The 21648-nt window shown below is 47.7% G+C and overlaps 1 protein-coding gene across 1 annotated transcript in view; it reads right to left on the bottom strand.

Annotated features, from left to right (window-relative positions):
* Positions 1 to 21169, bottom strand: part of rtkna (rhotekin a) — a 412303-nt gene extending 391134 nt beyond the window's left edge. The window contains exon 1 of the mRNA XM_078204370.1: positions 20983 to 21169. Within this exon, the coding sequence (XP_078060496.1) occupies positions 20983 to 21054 (72 nt within the window). The 5' untranslated portion in view covers positions 21055 to 21169. The remainder of the gene's footprint in view (positions 1 to 20982) is intronic.
* Positions 21170 to 21648: the final 479 nt, after the last annotated feature.

Raw genomic sequence — 21648 nt, 5'->3', positions numbered from 1 at the left:
TGCATTCGCAATACAGTGGATAAACTAATCGTGCAAATAGATATAAACGGGTATGATATAGTCGGGGTTACGGAGACACAGCTGCAGGGTGACCAGGGGTGGGAATTGAACATCCAGGGTTATTCAGTATTTAAAGAGGACAGACAGAAAGGAAAAAGCGGAGGAGTGGCATTGCTGGTGAAAGTGGAAATTAGTGCAATAGTGAGGAAGGATATCCGTTCCGACAATATTGAATCTATATGGGTAGAGCCAAGAAACACCAAGGGGCAAAAAAAAACTTTAGTATGGGTTGTATATGAACCCCCAAACTATACTAGTGATTTTGGAAATGGCATTAAGCAGGAAATTAGGAACTGTAATTATGGGAGATTTTAATCTGCAAATAGATTAAGCAAATCAAATTATTCACACTACCATACAGGAGGAATCCCTGGACTGTATACGAGATGGTTACTGGACCAATACATTGTGACCTGATAGAGGTTTACAAGATGTTGAGAGGTCTGGATAGGGTAGACTCTCAGAGGCTATTTCCAAGGGCTGAAATGGTTGCTACGAGAGGACACAGGTTTAAGGTGCTGGGGGGTAGGTACAGAGGAGATGTCAGGGGTAAGTTTTTCACTCAGAGGGTGGTGGGTGAGTGGAATCGGCTGACGTCGGTGGTGGTGGAGGCAAACTCGTTGGGGTCTTTTAAGAGACTTCTGGATGAGTACATGGGATTTAATGGGATTGAGGGCTATAGATAGGCCTAGAGGTGGGGATGTGATCGGCGCAACTTGTGGGCCGAAGGGCCTGTTTGTGCTGTGGCTTTCTATGTTCTATGTTCTATGAAACCAACGAGAGAACAAGCCATTTTAGACTGGGTATTGTCTAATGAGAAGGGAATCATTGCCAATCTAGCTGTACGAGACCCCTTGCGGATGAGTGGCCATAACATGATAGAATTTTTTATCAAGATGGAGAGTGATACAAAGAACAAAGAATAATACAGCACAGGAACAGGCCCTTCGGCCCTCCAAGCCCACGCCGCTCCATGGTCCAAACTAGACCATTCTTTTGTATTCCTCCATTCCCACTCCGTTCATGTGGCTATCTAGATAAGTCTTAAACGTTCCCAGTGTGTCCGCCTCCACCACTTTGCCCGGCAGCGCATTCCAGGCCCCCACCACCCTCTGTGTAAAATACGTCCTTCTGATATCCGTGTTAAACCTCCCCCCCCTCACCTTGAACCTATGACCCCTCGTGAACGTCACCACCAACCTGGGAAAAAGCCAACGTTCTATACAACTGCAACATTAGACCCCAACTTTTATACTCTATGCCCCGTCCTATAAAGGCAAGCATGCCTTTATAGGACGGGGCACTTGAACCAGAGGGGCACTTGAACCAGAGGGGTACCAATATCTTGGGGGGGAAATTTGCTAGTGCTCTTCGGGAGTGTTTAAACTAATTCAGCAGGGGGGTGGGTACCTGAATTGTAGCTCCGGTGTACAGGAGTTTGAGAGTAGTGAGGTCATGGATGAGGTTTCAGGGTCGCAGGAGTGTACTGGCAGGCAGGAAGGTGGTTTGAAGTGTGTATACTTCAACGCCAGGAGCATCCGGAATAAGGTGGGTGAGCTTGAAGCATGGGTTGGAACCTGGGATTTCGATGTTGTGGCCATCTCGGAGACATGGATAGAGCAGGGACAGGAAAGGTTGTTGCAGGTTCCGGGGTTTAGATGTTTCAGTAAGTTCAGGGAAGGTGGTAAAAGAGGGGGAGGTGTGGCATTGTTAGTCAAGGACAGTATTACGGTGGCAGAAAGGACATTTGATGAGGACTCGTCTACTGAGGTAGTTTGGGCTGAGGTTAGAAACAGGAAAGGAGAGGTCACCCTGTTAGGAGTTTTTTATAGACCTCCGAAAAGTTCCAGAGATGTAGAGGAAAAGATTGCAAAGATGATTCTGGATAGGAGCGAAAGTAACAGGGTAGTTGTACTGGGGGACTTTAACTTTACAAATATTGACTGGAAAAGCTATAGTTCGAGTACTTTAGAGGGGTCGGTTTTTGTCCAGTGTGTGCAGGAAGACTTCCTGACGCAGTATGTAGATAGACCAACAAGAGGCGAGGCCACATTGGATTTGGCACTGGGTAATGAACCAGGCCAGGTGTTAGATTTGGAGGTAAGTGAGCACTTTGGTGACAGTGACCACAATTCGATTACGTTTACTTTAGCAATGGAAAAGGATAGGTATATACCAAAGGGCAAGAGTCATAGCTGGGGGAAAGGAAATTATGATGCGATTAGGCGAGATTTACCTGGCACAGGTTGGGGAAGGAAACTGCAGGGGATGGGCACAATTGTAATGTGGAACTTGTATTTCACCAGCCTACCATGAGGGACTTTGTCAAACGCTTTACTAAAAACGCTTTATCCTTATCGATTATGGTCTGTGGGTTAAGAAGTTCAGGATCCAGTCGCAGACGGAGGAGCCGAGGCCCAGGCCACAGAGTTTGGAGATGAGTTTCGTAGGAATAATAGTGTTGAAGGCTGAGCTGTAGTCAATAATCTGATATAGGTGTCCTCGTTATCTAGATGTTGCAGGGTTGTGTGCAGGACCAGGCAAATGGCGTCTGCTGCGGACCTGTTGCGGCGGGAGGCAAACTGTAGTGGATCCAGGTAGCCTGGGAGGCTGGAATTGATTCGTGCCATGACTAACCATTCAAAGCACTTCATAATGATGGATGTCAGAGCCACCAGACAATAGTCATTAGGGCACACTGCCTGGCTTTTCTTTGGTACCGGGATGAGGTCGTCTTCTTGAAGCAGATGGGGACCTCAGATTGTTGTAAAAAGAGGTTGAAGATGTCTGCGAATACTCATAGAAACATAGTCACATAGAAAAACTACAGCACAAACAGGCCCTTCGGCCCACAAGTTGTGCCGAACACACCTTCTAGACCTACCTATAACCCTCCATCATTTTTCAGCTCCATGTACTCATCCAGGAGTCTCTTAAAAGACCTTATTGAGTTCGCCTCCACCACCCCTGACGGCAGCCGCTTCCACTCGCCCACCACCCTCTGTGTGAAAAACTTCCCCCTAACATCTCCCCTGTACCTACCCCCCAGCACCTTAAACCTGTGTCCTCTCGTAGCAGACATTTCCACCCTGGGAAAAAGCCTCTGAGAGTCCACCCGATCTATGCCTCTCAACATCTTATACACCTCTATTAGGTCTCCTCTCATCCTTTGTCTCGCCAAGGAGAAAAGACCGAGCTCCCTCAGCCTATCCTCATAAGGCATGCCACTCAATCCAGGCAACATCCTTGTAAATCTCCTCTGCACCCTTTCAATCTTTTCCACATCCTTCCTGTAGTGAGGCGACCAGAACTGAGCACAGTACTCCAAGTGGGGTCTGACGAGGGTCTTATATAGCTACGAGGGTCTTATATAGCCAGCTGGTCCACGCAGGACCTGAGTGTTCATCCTGGTACCCCGTTTGAGCCAGTTCCTTTCCGTGGGTTGACTTTTGAGAAGGCTGCTCTTAGAACATAGAACATAGAACATTACAGCGCAGTACAGGCCCTTCGGCCCTCAATGTTGCGCCGACCAGTGAAACCAATCTAAAGCCCATCTAATCTACACTATTCCAATATCATCCATATGTTTATCCAATAACCATTTGAATGCTCTTAATGTTGACGAGTCCACCACTGCTGCAGGCAGGGCATTCCACGCCCTTACTACTCTCTGAGTAAAGAACCTACTTCTGACATCTGTCCTATATCTCTCACCCCTCAATTTAAAGCTATGTCCCCTCATGCTAGCCATCACCATCCAAGGAAAAAGGCTCTCACTATCCACCCTATCTAATCCTCTGATCATCTTGTATGCCTCTATTAATTCACCTCTTAACCTTCTTCTCTCTAACGAAAACAACTTCAAGTCCCTCATACGATCTTCCCACCATACGGGCGGCACGGTAGCACGGTGGTTAGCACTGCTGCTTCACAGCTCCAGGGACCTGGGTTCGATTCCCGGCTTGGATCACTTAACTCTTGTTAAGCATCCCAGTAGCAGCCCAGTAATAAAAGATGATGCAAGTCCAGCATCTTCACAAACTCAATTATCTCATTCGTCACTTCTTTCAAGACCTGAGGGTGAAGTCCATCTGGACCCGGGGATTTGTCAGCCCACACACTCAACAATTTGCTCAGTACCATTTCTCTGATGACTGTAATTTTCCTGAGTTCCTCCCTCCCTTCCATTTCCTGAGTTACCGCTATTTCTGGGATGTTATTTATATCCATGACAGTCTGGACCAATACAAAATACCTTTCTCATTCAGCTGCAATCTCCTTATTTTTCATTGTTAATTCCCGAGACTCACTTTCTTTGGATTAACTTCAGTCTTTATTTTCTTCTTTAACCCTTAGAAACATTAACATACAGAGGGATCTGGGCGTGCAGGTCCACAGTTCGCTAAAAGGGGCAACAAAGGTGGCCAAGGTAATTAAGAAGGCATTTGGCATGCTTGCCATTTGTGGTACATAGGAAGATAGTTGTGGTTGTGGAAACATAGAAAATAGGAGCAGGAAGAGGCCATTTGGCCCTTCAAGCCTGCTCCGCCATTCATTATGATCATGGCTGATTGTCCAACTCAATAGCCTAATCCTGTTTTTTCCCCATAACCTTTGATCCCATTTGCCCCAAGTGCTATATCCAGCCGCCTCTTGAATAAATTCAATGCTTTGGCATCAACTACTTCCTGTGGTAATGAATTCCACAGGCTCACCACTCTTTAGGTGAAGAATTGACTCCTCGCCTCTGTCCAAAATGGTCTACCCCGAATCCTCAGACTGTGACCCCTGGTTCTGGACACCCCCACCATCGGGAACATCCTCCCTGCATCTACGCTGTCTAGTTCTGTTAGAATTTTATAAGGCTCTACGAGATCCCCCTTCATTCATCTGAACTATGGGTGGCACGGTAGCACAGTGGTTAGCACTGCTGCTTCACAGCTCCAGGGACCTGGGTTCGATTCCCGGCTTAAGAACAAAGAACAATACAGCACAGGAACAGGCCCTTCGGCCCTCCAAGCCCGTGACGCTCCCTGGTCCAAACTAGACCATTCTTTTGTATCCCTCCATTCCCACTCGGTTCATGTGGCTTAAACGTTCCCAGTGTGTCCGCCTCCACCACCTTGCCTGGCAGCGCATTCCAGGCCCCCACCACCCTCTGTGTAAAATATGTCCTTCTGATATCTGTGTTAAACCTCCCCCCCTTCACCTTGAACCGATGACCCCTCGTGAACGTCACCACCGACCCGGGGAAAAGCTTTCCACCGTTCACCCTATCTATGCCTTTCATAATTTTATACACCTCTATTAAGTCTCCCCTCATCCTCCGTCTTTCCAGGGGGAACAACCCCAGTTTACCCAATCTCTCCTCATAACTAAGCCCCTCCAGACCAGGCAACATCCTGGTAAACCTCCTCTGTACTCTCTCCAAAGCCTCCACGTCCTTCTGGTAGTGTGGCGACCAGAACTGGACGCAGTATTCCAAATGCGGCCGAACCAACGTTCTATACATCTGCAACATCAGACCCCAACTTTTATACTCTATGCCACATCCTATAAAGGCAAGCATGCCATAGGCTTAGGTCACTGTCTGTGTGGAGTTTGCACATTCTCCCCGTGTCTGCGTGGGTTTCCTCCCACAGTCCAAAGATGTGCGGGTTAGGTTGATTGGCCATGCTAAAATTGCCACTTAGTGTCCTGAGATGTGTAGGTTAGAGGGATTAGCGGGTAAATGTGTAGGGATATGGGGTAGGGTCTGGGTGGGATTGTGGTCGGTGCAGACTCGATGGGCCAAATGGCCTCTTTCTGCACTGTAGGGTTTCTATGATTCTATGAACTCCAACGAAAACAATCCTAACCTAGTCAATCTCTCCTCATACATCAGTCCTGCCATCCCCGGAATCAGCCTGGTAAACCTTCGCTGCACCCCCTCGAGAGCAAGAACATCCTTTCTCAGAAAAGGAGACCAAATCTGCACACAATACTCTGAGTGGCCTCACCACGGTCCTGTCTAATTGCAACAACACATCCCTGTTCCTGTACTCAAAACCTCTCGCAATGAAGACCAACATACCATTTGCCTTCTTTACCGCCTGCTGCACCTGCATGCTTACCTTCAGCGACTGGTGCACAAGGACACCCAGGTCCCACTGCACACTCCCCTCTCCCAATTTACAGCCATTCAGGTAGTGATCTGCCGCCTTGTTTTCGCTTCCAAAGTGAATAACCTCACATTTATCCAAATTATACTGCATCTGCCATTCATTGGCCCACTCACCCAATCTGTCCAGATCATTCTGAAGGATCTCTGCATCCTCGTCACAGTTCATCCTCCCACCCAACTTGGTATCATCTGCAAACTTTGAGATGTTACATTTTGTTCCCTCATCCAAATCATTAATATATATTGTGAATAGAGGGTCAGTCTTCTCAGCTCCAGGACATCTCTGTAGAAGTCCCTCCGGGTTAGTGTCCTTGGCCCAAGAATATTCAGCTCCTTGATCATCCTCAAAAAATTCCAGAAGATTTGTTAAGCACGATTTCCCTTTAATGAATCCGTGCTGATTTGGACCAATCCTGTCACTGCTTTCCAAATGCTCAGTTATTGCATCCTTAATAATTGACTCCAGCATTTTCTCCACCACCGATGTCAGGCTAACCGGTCTATACTTCCACGTTTTTTCTCTTCCTCCTTTTTTAAAAAGTGGGGTTACATGAGTTACCCTCCATACACTGGAACTCTTCCAGAGTCTGTGGAATGCTGGAAAATGATCACCAATGCGTCCTCTATTCCTAGGGCCACTTCCTTAAGTACTCTGGGGTGCAGAGCATCAAGCCCTGGGGAATTATTGGGTTTAATCATAAGAACATAAGAACATAAGAAATAGGAGCAGGAGTAGGCCATCTAGCCCCTCGAGCCTGCCCCGCCATTCAATAAGATCATGGCTGATCTGATAGTGGTTTAGTTCCACTTACCCGCCCGCTCCCCATAACCCTTAATTCCCTTATTGGTCAGAAATCTATCTACCTGTGACTTAAACATATTTAACGAGGTAGCCTCCACTGCTTCAATGGGCAGAGAATTCCAGAGGTTCACTACCCTCTAGAACATAGAACAGTACAGCACAGAACAGGCCCTTCGGCCCACAATGTTGTGCCGAGCTTTCTCTGAAACCAAGATCAAGCTATCCCACTCCCTATCATCCTGGTGTGCTCCATGTGCCTATCCAATAACCGCTTAAATGTTCCTAAAGTGTCTGACTCCACTATCACTGCAGGCAGTCCATTCCACACCCCAACCACTCTCTGCGTAAAGAACCTACCTCTGATATCCTTCCTGTATCTCCCACCACGAACCCTATAGTTATGCCCCCTTATAATAGCTCCATCCACCCGAGGAAATAGTCTTTGAACGTTCACTCTGTCTATCCCCTTCATCATTTTATAAACCTCTATTAAGTCTCCCCTCAGCCTCCTCCGTTCCAGAGAGAACAGCCCTAGCTCCCTCAACCTTTCCTCATAAGACCGACCTTCCAAACCAGGCAGCATCCTGGTAAATCTCCTCTGCACTCTTTCCAGCGCTTCCACATCCTTCTCATAGTGAGGTGACCAGAACTGCACACAATATTCCAAATGTGGTCTCACCAAGGTCCTGTACAGTTGCAGCATAACCCCACGGCTCTTAAACTCCAACCCCCTGTTAATAAAAGCTAACACACTATAGGCCTTCTTCACAGCTCTATCCACTTGACTGGCAACCTTTAGAGATCTGTGGATATGAATCCCAAGATCTCTCTGTTCCTCCACAGTCTTCAGAACCCTACCTTTGACCCTGTAATCCACATTTAAATTTGTCCTACCAAAATGAATCACCTCACATTTATCAGGGTTAAACTCCATTTGCCATTTTTCAGCCCAGCTCTGCATCCTATCTATGTCTCTTTGCAGCCTACAACAGCCCTCCACCTCATCCACTACTCCACCAATCTTGGTGTCATCAGCAAATTTACTGATCCACCCTTCAGCCCCCTCCTCTAAGTCATTAATAAAAATCACAAAGAGCAGAGGACCAAGCACTGATCCCTGCAGCACTCCGCTAGCAACCTGCCGCCAATCCGAAAACTTTCCATCCACCACCACCCTCTGTCTTCGATCAGACACAGTAAGAAGTTTAACAACACCAGGTTAAAGTCCAACAGGTTTATTTGGTAGCAAAAGCCACAAAAGTGTGGCTTTTGCTACCAAATAAACCTGTTGGACTTTAACCTGGTGTTGTTAAACTTCTTACTGTGTTTACCCCAGTCCAACGCCGGCATCTCCACATCATGACTTCGATCAGACAGCCAGTTACCTATCCAATCGGCCAACTTTCCCTCTATCCCACACCTCCTCACTTTCATCATAAGCCGACCATGGGGGACCTTATCAAACGCCTTACTAAAATCCATATATATGACATCAACTGCCCTACCTTCATCAACACACTTAGTTACCTCCTCAAAAAATTCCATCAAATTTGTGAGGCACGACTTGCCCTTCACGAATCCATGCTGACTATCCCGGATTAATCCACATCTTTCTAAATGGTCGTAAATCCCATCCCTAAGGACCTTTTCCATCAATTTACCAACCACCGAAGTAAGACTAACCGGTCTATAATTACCAGGGTCATTTCTATTCCCTTTCTTAAACAGAGGAACAACATTCGCCATTCTCCAGTCCTCTGGCACCATCCCCGTGGACAGCGAGGACCCAAAGATCAAAGCCAAAGGCTCTGCAATCTCATCCCTTGCCTCCCAAAGAATCCTAGGATACATTTCATCAGGCCCAGGGGACTTATCGACCTTCAGTTTATTCAAAACTGCCAGGACATCCTCCCTCCGAACATCTATTTCCTCCAGCCTATTAGCCTGTAACACCTTCTCTTCCTCAAAAACATGGCCCCTCTCCTTGGTGAACACTGAAGAAAAGTATTCATTCATCACCTCGCCTATCTCTACTGACTCCATACACAAGTATGAGACAAAGCCTCTGAGAGAAGGAGTTCCTCCTCAACTCTGTTCTAAACTGACTCCCCCTTATTTTGAGGCTGTGTCCTTTAGTTCTTGTTTTCTTTCTAAGTGGAAAGGATCTCTCTGCCTCGACCCTGTCGAGCCCCATCATTATAGAACATAGAACATAGAAACAATACAGCACAAACAGGCTCTTTGGCCCACAAGTTGCACCGGTCATGTACCTACCTACCTAGGCTTATATATAGGCTTACCTATAACTCTCCATCCTATTCAGTCCCATGTACTCATCCAGAAGTCTCTTAAAAGACCCGATCGAGTGTGCCTCCACCACCACTGACGGCAGCCGATTCCACTCACCCACCACCCTCTGAGTGAAAAACGTACCCCTGACATCTCCTCTGTACCTACTCCCCAGCACCTTAAAACTGTGTCCTCTCGTAGCAGCCATTTCAGCCCTGGGAAAAAGCCTCCGAGAATCCACCCGATCGATACCTCTCAACATCTTGTACACCTCTATCAGGTCACCTCTCATCCTTCGTCTCTCCAAGCAGAAAAGACCGAGCTCCCTCAGCCTAACCTCATAAGGCATGCCAACCAATCCAGTCAACATCCTTGTAAATCTTCTCTGCACCCTTTCAATCATTTCCACATCCCTCCTGAAATGAGGCGACCAGAGCTGAGCACAGTACTCCAAGTGGGGTCTGACGAGGGTCTTATAAAGCTGCATCATTATCTCCCGACTCCTAAACTCAATCCCTCGATTGATGAAGGCCAGCACACCATACGCCTTCTTAACCACCTCCTCTACCTGCGAGGCCGATTTAAGAGTCCTATGGAGCCGGACCCCAAGGTCCTTTTGATCCTCTACACTGCTAAGAGTCTTACCCTTGATATTATACTCCTTCATCCCATTTGACCTGCCAAAATGGACCACGACATATTTATCCGGGTTGAAGTCCATCTGCCACTTCTCCGCCCAGTCTTGCATCCTATCTATGTCACGCTGCAGCTTCCGACATCCCTCCAAACTATCCACAACACCACCAACCTTCGTGTCGTCGGCAAACTTACCAACCCATCCCTCCACTTCCTCATCCAGGTCATTTATGAAAATGACAAACAGCAAGGGTCCCAAAACAGATCCCTGGGGCACTCCACTGGTGACCGACCTCCATTCAGAAAAAAACCCATCTACAACCACTCTCTGCCTTCTGCAGGCAAGCCAGTTCTCAATCCACAAGACAACAGCCCCTTGGATCCCATGCCCTCTCACTTTCTCGAGAAGTCTTGCATGGGGGACCTTATTGAACGCTTTGCTGAAGTCCATGTAAACCACATCTACCACTTTTCCTTCGTCAGTGTGTTTAGTCACATTTTCAAAGAACTCCATCAGGCTCGAAAGGCACGATTTGACTTTGACAAAGCCGTGCGGACTACTTTTGAGCATACTAAACATCTCTAAATGTTTATAAATCCTGTCCCTGAGGATTTTCTCCATCAACTTACCAACCACTGAGGTTAGACTCACCGGTCGGTAATTTCCTGGGCTATCCCTATTCCCTTTCTTGAATATAGGAAACACTTCCACAATCCTCCAATCCTCCGGAACCTCTCCCGTCTCCATCGATGACGCAAAGATCATCGCCAGAGGCTCTGCAATCTCTTCCCTCGCCTCCCACAGTAACCTGGGGTACATCCCATCCGGTCCCAGCGACTTAGCTATCTTGATGCTATTCAAAATTTCCAACACATCCTCTTTCTTAATGTCCACATACTCAATCTTTTCAGTCCGCCTCAATCCTGTAGTACAACAACCAGGTCTTTTTCCACCGTGAATACCGAGGTAAAATATTCATTAAGCACCTCTGCTATTTCTTCCGGTTCTGTACAGACTTTCTCACCTTCACCTTTTATAGGTCCTATTCCTTCACATCTCATCCTTTTACTCTTCACATATTTATAGAACACCTTAGGGTTCTCCTTAATCTTACCTGCCAAGGCCTTCTCGTGACCCCTTCTGGCTCTCCTAATTTCTTTCTTAAGCCCCTTCCTACAAGCCGTATACTCATCTAGATCCTTATCATCGCCTAGCTCTCTGAACCTTTTGTACACCTACCTTTTCTTTCTCACTAGGTTCAGCGCAGCTTTCGTGCACCACTGTTCCCGTAACCTACCAACACATCCCTGTCTCATCGGAACGTTGTCATGCAGAACTCCAGACAAACATTCCTTGAAAATCTGCTACCTTACTTCAGTACTTTTCCTCGAGAATGCCTCCTTCCAATTTACGCCTCTAATCTCCTGCCTGATGGCTTCATATTTCCCCCTTACTCCAGATAAACACTTTCCTAGCTTGCCTGATCCTATCTCTTTCCAATGCTAGCGTAAAGGAGATAGAGTTATGATCACTATCCCCAAGATGCTCCCCCACTGAGAGATCCGACACCTGTCCAGGTTCATTAGCCAGTACCAGATCGAGTACAGCCTCTCCTCTTGTAGGCTTATCCACATGCTGTGTCAGGAAACCCTCCTGAACACACCGAACAAACTCCTCCCCATCCAAACCCCTTATCCCAGGGATATTCCAATCACCCGTCTATTCTCCCTCTTACACTGTGTACAATCCTTCTCTATTTGCGGGCTAACCTCCTCGCTCTCAGTGACCTCATCACGATTCCCTCCCCGCAACCTTTCTAGTTTAAAGTCTCCACAGTAGCCTTAGCCAACCTTCCTGCCAGGATATTGGTCCCCCTGGGATTCAAGTGCCACCCGTCTTTTTTGTACAGGTCACACCTTCCCCTAAAGAGGTCCCAATGATCCAGGAACCTGAATCCCTGCCCCCCCCCCGCTCCAGTCCCTCAAACTCACTCCATTCCTGCTCTCACTTTCCCGTGGCACAGGCAGTAATCCTGAGATTACTACCTTTGCATTCCTCCTTCCCAACTGTCTACCTAACTCCCTATATTCTCTTTTCATGACCCCTTCTGTCTTCCTACCTATGTCAGCGGTACATAGAACATAGAACATAGAACAGTACAGCACAGAACAGGCCCTTCGGCCCACGATGTTGTGCCGAGCTTTATCTGAAACCAAGATCAAGCTATCCCACTCCCTATCATCCTGGTGTGCTCCATGTGCCTATCCAATAACCGCTTAAATGTTCCTAAAGTGTCTGACTCCACTATCACTGCAGGCAGTCCATTCCACACCCCAACCACTCTCTGCGTAAAGAACCTACCTCTGATATCCGTCCTGTACCTCCCACCACGAACCCTATAGTTATGCCCCCGTGTAATAGCTCCATCCACCCGAGGAAATAGTCTTTGAACGTTCACTCTATCTATCCCCTTCATCATTTTATACACCTCTATTAAGTCTCCCCTCAGCCTCCTCTGCTCCAGAGAGAACAGCCCTAGCTCCCTCAACCTTTCCTCATATGACCTACCCTCCAAACCAGGCAGCATCCTGGTAAATCTCCTCTGCACTCTTTCCAGCGCTTCCACATCCTTCTCATAGTGAGGTGACCAGAACTGCACACAATATTCCAAATGTGGTCTCACCAAGGTCCTGTACAGTTGCAGCATAACCCCACGGCTCTTAAACTCCAACCCCCTGTTAATAAAAGCTAACACACTATAGGCCTTCTTCACAGCTCTATCCACTTGACTGGCAACCTTTAGAGATCTGTGGATATGGACCCCAAGATCTCTCTGTTCCTCCACAGTCTTCAGAACCCTACCTTTGACCCTGTAATCCACATTTAAATTTGTCCTACCAAAATGAATCACCTCACATTTATCAGGGTTAAACTCCATTTGCCATTTTTCAGCCCAGCTCTGCATCCTATCTATGTCTCTTTGCAGCCTACAACAGCCCTCCACCTCATCCACTACTCCACCAATCTTGGTGTCATCAGCAAATTTACTGATCCACCCTTCAGCCCCCTCCTCTAAGTCATTAATAAAAATCACAAAGAGCAGAGGACCAAGCACCGATCCCTGCGGCACACCGCTAGCAACCTGCCTCCAATCCGAAAATTTTCCATCGACCACCACCCTCTGTCTTCGGTCAGACAGCCAGTTTTTTTTTTTTTTTGTTTTTTTTTAACTGGTCGGTGCAACATCGTGGGCCGAAGGGCCTGTTCTGCGCTGTAATGTTCTATGTTCTATGTTCTATGTTACCTATCCAATCGGCCAACTTTCCCTCTATCCCACACCTCCTCACTTTCATCATAAGCCGACCATGGGGGACCTTATCAAACGCCTTACTAAAATCCATGTATATGACATCAACTGCCCTACCTTCATCAACACACTTAGTTACCTCCTCAAAAAATTCTATCAAATTTGTGAGGCACGACTTGCCCTTCACGAATCCGTGCTGACTATCCCGGATTAATCCGCATCTTTCTAAATGGTCGTAAATCCCATCCCTAAGGACCCTTTCCATCAATTTACCAACCACCGAAGTAAGACTAACCGGTCTATAATTACCAGGGTCATTTCTATTCCCTTTCTTAAACAGAGGAACAACATTCGCCATTCTCCAGTCCTCTGGCACCATCCCCGTGGACAGCGAGGACCCAAAGATCAACGCCAAAGGCTCTGCAATCTCATCCCTTGCCTCCCACAGAATCCTAGGATACATTTCATCAGGCCCAGGGGACTTATCGACCTTCAGTTTATTCAAAACTGCCAAGACATCCTCCCTCCGAACATCTATTTCCTCCAGCCTATTAGCCTGTAACACCTTCTCTTCCTCAAAAACATGGCCCCTCTCCTTGGTGAACACTGAAGAAAAGTATTCATTCATCACCTCGCCTATCTCTACTGACTCCATACACAAGTTCCCACTACTGTCCTTGACCGGCCCTAACCTCACCCTGGTCATTCTTTTATTCCTCACATAAGAGTAAAAAGCCTTGGGGTTTTCCTTGATCCGACCCGCCAAGGACTTCTCATGTCCCCTCCTAGCTCTCCTAAGCCCCTTTTTCAGCTCATTCCTTGCTAACTTGTAACCCTCAATCGAGCCATCTGAACCTTGTTTCCTCATCCCTACATAAGCTTCCCTCTTCCTTTTCACAAGACATTCCACCTCTTTTGTGAACCATGGTTCCCTCACTCGGCCATTTCCTCCCTGCCTGACAGGAACATACCTATCAAGGACATCCAGTATTTGTTCCTTGAAAAAGTTCCACTTTTCATTAGTTCCTTTCTCTGACAGTTTCTGTTCCCAACTGATGCCCCCTAATTCTTGCCTAATCGCATCATAATTACCCCTCCCCCAATTGTAAACCTTGCCCTGCCGTACGGCCCTATCCCTCTCCATTGCAATAACAAAAGACACCAAATTGTGGTCACTATCTCCAAATTGCTCTCCCACAACCAAATCTAACACTTGGCCCGGCTCATTTCCCAGTATCAAATCCAATGTGGCCTCACCTCTAGTCGGCCCATCCACATATTGTGTCAGGAAACCCTCCCACACACACTGCACAAAAACTGCCCCATCCAAACTATTTGACCTCCAAAGGTTCCAATCAATATTTGGAAAGTTAAAGTCCCCCATGACAACTACCCTGTGACCCCCACACATATCCATAATCTGCTTAGCAATTTCTTCCTCCACATCTCTATTACTATTTGGGGGCCTATAGTAAACTCCTAGCAACGTGACCGCTCCTTTCCTATTTCTAACTTCAGCCCATATTACCTCAGTGTGCAGATCCCCCACGAAGTGCCTTTCCGCAGCCGTTAAACTATCCTTGATTAACAATGCCACTCCTCCACCTCTTTTACCAGCTTCCCTACACTGACTGAAACATCTATACCCCGGAACGTCCAACAACCATTCCTGTCCTTGTTCTACCCACGTCTCCGTAATGGCCACAACATCGTAGTCCCAAGTACCAATCCACGCCCCAAGTTCATCTACCTTGTTCCGGATGCTCCTTGCATTGAAGTAGACACACTTCAACCCACCTTCTTGTCTACCGGTGCCCACCCTTGACCCTGATACCTTCCCCAATACCTCACCACCCTCACTGACTTCTGGACTACAACTCCTTTTCCCACTCCCCTGACAAATTAGTTTAAACCCCCCTGAAGAGCCGTAACAAATTTCCCTCCGAGGATATTGGTGCCCCTCTGGTTCAGGTGCACCCCGTCCTGTTTGTACAGGTCCCACCTTCCCCAGAACGTGTTCCAATTATCCACGTATCTGAAACCCTCCCTCCTACACCATCCCTGCAACCACATATTTAACTGCACTCTCTCCCTGTTCCTCAACTCGCTATCACATGGTACCGGCAACGTACCAGAGATGACCACATGTTTCGTCTTGGCTCTCAGCTTCCAGCCCAGCTCCAGAAATTCCTGCTTTAAATCCCCGTCCCTTCTCTTACCTATGTCATTGGTACCAATGTGCACCACGACTTGTGACTGTTTCCCCTCCCCCTTCAGAATCTGGAAAACACGGTCTGAGACATCACGGACCTTGGCATCCGGTAGGCAACATACCATCCGTGAGTCTCTTTTGCTGCCACAGAACCTCCTATCTATCCCTCTAACTAACGAGTCCCCAATAACTATCGCCCTCCCGCTCTCCCCCTTTCCCTCCCGAGCCACAGAGACGGACACAGTGCTGGAGATCCTCTCACTGCGGCTCCCCACTGGTATGTCATCCCCCTCAACCGTATCCAAAGCGGAATACTTGTTGCTAAGGGGAACGACCACCGGGGATCCCTGCACGGACTGCTTCCTCCCAGCCCCTCTCACCGTCACCCATCTGTTTTCAATCCTCGGAGTAACTGTATTCCTAAAGCTTGTGTCTATGGCCATCTCTGCGTCCCTGATGATCCTAAGTTCATCCAACTCCAGCTCCAGTTCCCTAACACGGTTTTGGAGGAGCTGCAGATGGGTGCACTTCCCACAGGTGTAATCAGTAGGGACACTGTCGTCGTCCCTCACCTCAAACATAGTGCAAGAGGAACATTGCACTGCCTGCACACCCATCCCCTCTAGATACCTTGCCAGTACCAGGTAGAAAGTGCAAAAATGAATTCAACTCACCCCTGCTCGCCCTTTCAGCCTAAGCCCTGTGAGCCAAAGTCTTATAGCTCACACTCTGCCAATATGTACCACGACCTCTGGTTCCTCTCCCAGCCACCTCAGGATATCTGGGACACGATCAGAGACATCCCAGATCCCGGCACCAGGGAGTCAGACCACCATCCGAGTCTCCCGTCTGCCTCCGCAAAAACGCCTGTCCGACCCCCTTACTGTTGAGTCCCCGATTAATACTGCCTTCCTGCTCCTTTCCTTAGCCCTCTGAGTTACAGGGCCGGACTCTGCTCCAGAGACACGGCCACTGCTGCTTCCCCCAGGTGGGCTGTCCCCCCAGCAGTACTCAGACAGGAGTACATCCACCCCTTATATGTCTCTATAAGATCTCCCCTCAGCATTCTAAACTCCAACGAGTACAGGCCCAATCTACTCAATCTCTCCTCATAAGCTAACCCCCTCATCTCCGGTATCAACCTGGTGAACCTTCTCTGTACTCCCTCCAAGGCCAAGATATCCTTCCGCAAATAAGGGGACCAAAATTGCACACAGTACTCCAGTTGGGGCCTCACCAGTACCTTGTACAATTGCAGCAAGACCTCCCTGCTTTTATACTCTATCCCCTTCGCGATAAAGGCCAACATTCCATTTGCCTGCTTGATCACCTGCTGCACCTGCAAACTGAGTTTTTGCAATTCATGCACAAGGACCCCCAGGTCCCTCTGCACAGTAGCATGTTGTAATTTTTCACCATTTAAATAATAGTCCATTTTACTCTTCTTCCTTCCAAAGTGGATAACCTCACACTTGTCAACGCTATACTCCATCTGCCAGATCCTCGTCCACTCACTTAGCCTATCCAAATCTCTCTGCAGACTTTCCGCATCCTCCACGCAATTCGCTTTCTCACTCATCCTTGTGTCAAACTTTGTTACCCTACACTCGGTCCCCTCCTCCAGATCGTCTACATAGAACATAGAACATAGAACATAGAACATAGAACATTACAGCGCAGAACAGGCCCTTCGGCCCACGATGTTGCACCGACCAGTTAAAAAAAAAACTGTGACCCTCCAACCTAAACCAATTTCTTTTCGTCCATGAACCTATCTACGGATCTCTTAAACGCCCCCAAACTAGGCGCATTTACTACTGATGCTGGCAGGGCATTCCAATCCCTCACCACCCTCTGGGTAAAGAACCTACCCCTGACATCGGTTCTATAACTACCCCCCCTCAATTTAAAGCCATGCCCCCTCGTGCTGGATTTCTCCATCAGAGGAAAAAGGCTATCACTATCCACCCTATCTAAACCTCTAATCATCTTATATGTTTCAATAAGATCCCCTCTTAGCCGCCGCCTTTCCAGCGAAAACAATCCCAAATCCCTCAGCCTCTCCTCATAGGATCTCCCCTCCATACCAGGCAACATCCTGGTAAACCTCCTCTGCACCCTCTCCAAAGCCTCCACATCCTTCCTGTAATGTGGGGACCAGAACTGCACACAGTACTCCAAGTGCGGCCGCACCAGAGTTGTGTACAGTTGCAACATAACGCTACGACTCCTAAATTCAATCCCCCTACCAATAAACGCCAAGACACCATATGCCTTCTTAACAACCTTATCTACTTGATTCCCAACTTTCAGGGATCTATGCACACATACACCTAGATCCCTCTGCTCCTCCACACTATTCAAAGTCCTCCCGTTAGCCCTATACTCAACACATCTGTTATTCCTACCAAAGTGAATTACCTCACACTTCTCCGCATTAAACTCCATCCGCCACCTCTCGGCCCAACTTTGCAACCTGTCTAAGTCTTCCTGCAAACTACGACACCCTTCCTCACTGTCTACCACACCACCGACTTTGGTGTCATCAGCAAATTTGCTAATCCACCCAACTATACCCTCATCCAGATCATTAATAAATATTACAAACAGCAGTGGCCCCAAAACAGATCCCTGAGGTACACCACTTGTAACCGCACTCCATGATGAATATTTACTATCAACCACCACCCTCTGTTTCCTATCCGCTAGCCAATTCCTGATCCAATTTCCTAGATCACCCCCAATCCCATACATCTGCATTTTCTGCAGAAGCCTACCATGGTGAACCTTATCAAACGCCTTACTAAAATCCATATATACCACGTCCACTGTCTATGTATATGGTAAACAGTTGAGGCCCCAGCACCGATCCCTGTGGCACGCCACTAGTCACAAACTGCCAACCAGAAAAGCACCCATTTATTCCAACTCTCTGCTTCCTGTTAGATAGCCAATCCTCAATCCACGCTAACACTTTACCCCCAACTCCGTGTGCCCCAATCTTCTGCAGCAACCTTTTGTGAGGCACCTTATCGAACGCCTTCTGGAAATCTAAAAACACCACATCCACCGGTTTCCCTCTGTCAACCGCACTCGTTACATCTTCATAAAAATCCAGTAAATTCGTCAAACACGACTTTCCCTTCATGAATCCATGCTGCGTCTGCTTGATTGAACCATTTTTTTCCAGGTGTCCTGCTATTTAGAAACATAGAAACATAGAAAACTACAGCCCAAACAGGCCCTTCGGCCCCACAAGTTGTGCCGAACATATCCCTACCTTTTAGGCCTACCTATAACCCTCCATCTTATTAAGTCCCATGTACTCATCCAGGAGTCTCTTAAAAGACCCTATTGAGTTCGCCTCCACCACCACTGACGGCAGCCGATTCCACTCGCCCACCACCCTCTGTGTGAAAAACTTCCCCCTAACATCTCCCCTGTACCTACCCCCCAGCGCCTTAAACCTGTGTCCTCTCGTAGCAGCCATTTCCACCCTGGGAAAAAGCCTCTGAGAGTCCACCTGATCTATGCCTCTCAACATCATATATACCTCTATTAGGTCTCCTCTCATCCTTCGTCTCTCCAAGGAGAAAAGACCGAGCTCCCTCAGCCTATCCTCATAAGGCATGCCACTTAATCCAGGCAACATCCTTGTAAATCTCCTCTGCACCCTTTCAATCTTTTCCACATCCTTTCTGTAATGAGGCGACCAGAACTGAGCACAGTACTCCAAGTGGGGTCTGACGAGGGTCTTATATAGCTGCATCATTGTCCCCGGACTCCTAAACTCAATCCCTCGATTGATAAAGGCCAGCACACCATACGCCTTCTTAACCACCTCCTCCACCTGCGGGGCCGATTTTAGAGTCCTATGGACCCGGACCCCAAGGTCCTTCTGATCCTCTGCCGTACTAAGAGTCTTTCCCTTTATATTGTACTCCTTCATCCCATTTGACCTGCCAAAATGGACCACTACGTATTTATCTGTGTTGAAGTCCATCTGCCACTTCTCCGCCCAGTCTTGCATCCTATCTACGTCCCTCTGTAACTTCTGACATCCCTCCAGACTATCCACAATCTTTAATGATGGATTCCAGCAATTTCCCAACTACGGACGTTAAGCTAACCAGCCTGTAGTTACCCGCCTTTTGTCTACCTCCTTTCTTAAACAGTGGTGTCACATTAGCTGTTTTCCAATCAGCCAGCACTTCCCCAGAGTCCAGCGAATTTTGATTTTTGATAAATTACAACCAATCCCAGCAATTTCCCCATTACAATTTCCTGACTAAGAAGGATTTCCTTTTGTTCCTTCTTTGTGCTAGACCCTCTTTCCCCTTTTTGGAAGGTATTTCTGGAAGGTTATTTATGTCCTCCTTCGTGAAGACAGATCCAAAGTATTTGTTCAGCTGGTCTGCCATCTTTTTGCTGCCCGCTATGAATTCACCTGATTCTAACTGTAAGGTTAAATCCACGTGATCGTTGCCCATCTTATCTTCCTAGTTAATATGTAGAAAGAGTGCAGAAAAATTCACTAGGATGCTACTGGGACTTGATGGTTTGAGTTATAAGGAGAGACTGGATAGATTGAGACTTTTTCCCCTGGAGCGTAGAAGGCTGAGGGGTGATCTTATAGAGGTCTATAAAATAATGAGGGGCACAGATCAGCTAGATATATAGTCAATATCTTTTCCCAAAGGTAGGGGAGTCTAACACTAGAGGGCATAGGTTTAAGGTGAGAGGGGAGACATAAAAAGGGTCCTGAGGGGCAATTGTTTCACACAGAGGGCGGTGAGTGTCTGGAACAAGCTGCCAGAGGTAGTAGTAGAGGCGGGTACAATTTTGTCTTTTAAAGAACATTGAGACAGTTACATGGATAAGATGGGTTTTAGAGGGATTTGGGCCAAACGCAGGCAACTGAAATTTCCCATTAATTCACCACATGGACTGCAGTGGTTCAAGGAGAAAGCTCACCATCAAAAGTTATTGATGTGCAAATGCTGACCTACCCAGCAATCCCCAAATCCCATTAATTAATGCACTCTTTCTACATATTAACTAGAAAGATAAGATGGGCACAACGATCACGTGGATTTAACCTTAATTATTATCACCATAACATCTGATAGGCTCGCAGTATCTCTTCCTCCATACCCTGTCCTCTTTGATTGGATTTATTATTGTCACGTCTTGGTATACAGGGAAAAGTATTGTTTCTTGCGCGTTTTCCTGACATCTCCAAGGCTCTGCTCCTTAATCAACATTCCCACAGGAGATTCCCCCATCGGATCACCCCAGGAGATCCAACAGGATATTCCCCCATTGGATCACCCCAGGAGATCCCACAGGAGATTTCCTCATTGGATTATCCCAGAAGATTCCCCCATTGGATCACCCCAGGAGATCCCAAGTTCCACAATAAGGCCAATAGGATCCAGTAGATCACAATGGCACGGAGATCATCGGGAGATCCAGCGGAGCTCCGGTAGATTGCCAGTAGATCCCCTCTTACCTGCAGGCTCAATGCGATCTGGCGAATGTAGATCAGGTTCAGATCCTCCAGAATGCGGATTGTTTCCTCCATTGCTGCCGCTGGTGAAACTTTCACCCCCTCATCCCCCCGGAGCCCAGACACCGGAGCCCAGACACCAGACACCGGAGCCCAGACACTCCGGACTCTCTCTCTCTCTCTCTCACTCACTCTCTCAGTTTCTCTCTCTCTCTCTCTCTCCCCTCCCTCTCTCCTCCCACACCCTCACATTCATTGAGTTCCAGCTGTACATTGCTGACAGGAAGCCCAGTGTCTGAATCCAGCCCCTCAGCTGGTGCTGGAGGCCCTTTGGCTCAGACACACACTGCAGCACACAGGCTTCATTCAGCTGCTAAAAGCACCAAGTGTTTCAGCCTCACCATCAATGTCAAGTTCAACTTCTGCCTGCTTCACATTCCTTGCAAATTATCAGCGTTTCATCCACCTCCGGCTGCCTGGTGCCAGAGAACAATCTGCAGCAAGAAAGAGGTTAACCACTGCCCCTTGGCAAACCCACCATCCAATCCCCGGGCACTGAGCTCCAGAGACTGCACATTCTCACAATCTACTTATAGCACACACGGAGGCTGAGTGTGTCCACGTCAATCCTCTGCAGCAGTAATGCAGCGAGTCCCACTTTCCCTCTGT

Source organism: Mustelus asterias, unplaced genomic scaffold (assembly GCF_964213995.1).
Source record: "Mustelus asterias unplaced genomic scaffold, sMusAst1.hap1.1 HAP1_SCAFFOLD_315, whole genome shotgun sequence".
Taxonomy (NCBI): Eukaryota; Metazoa; Chordata; class Chondrichthyes; order Carcharhiniformes; family Triakidae; genus Mustelus; species Mustelus asterias.
This window is presented reverse-complemented; position numbering and strand designations above follow the sequence as displayed.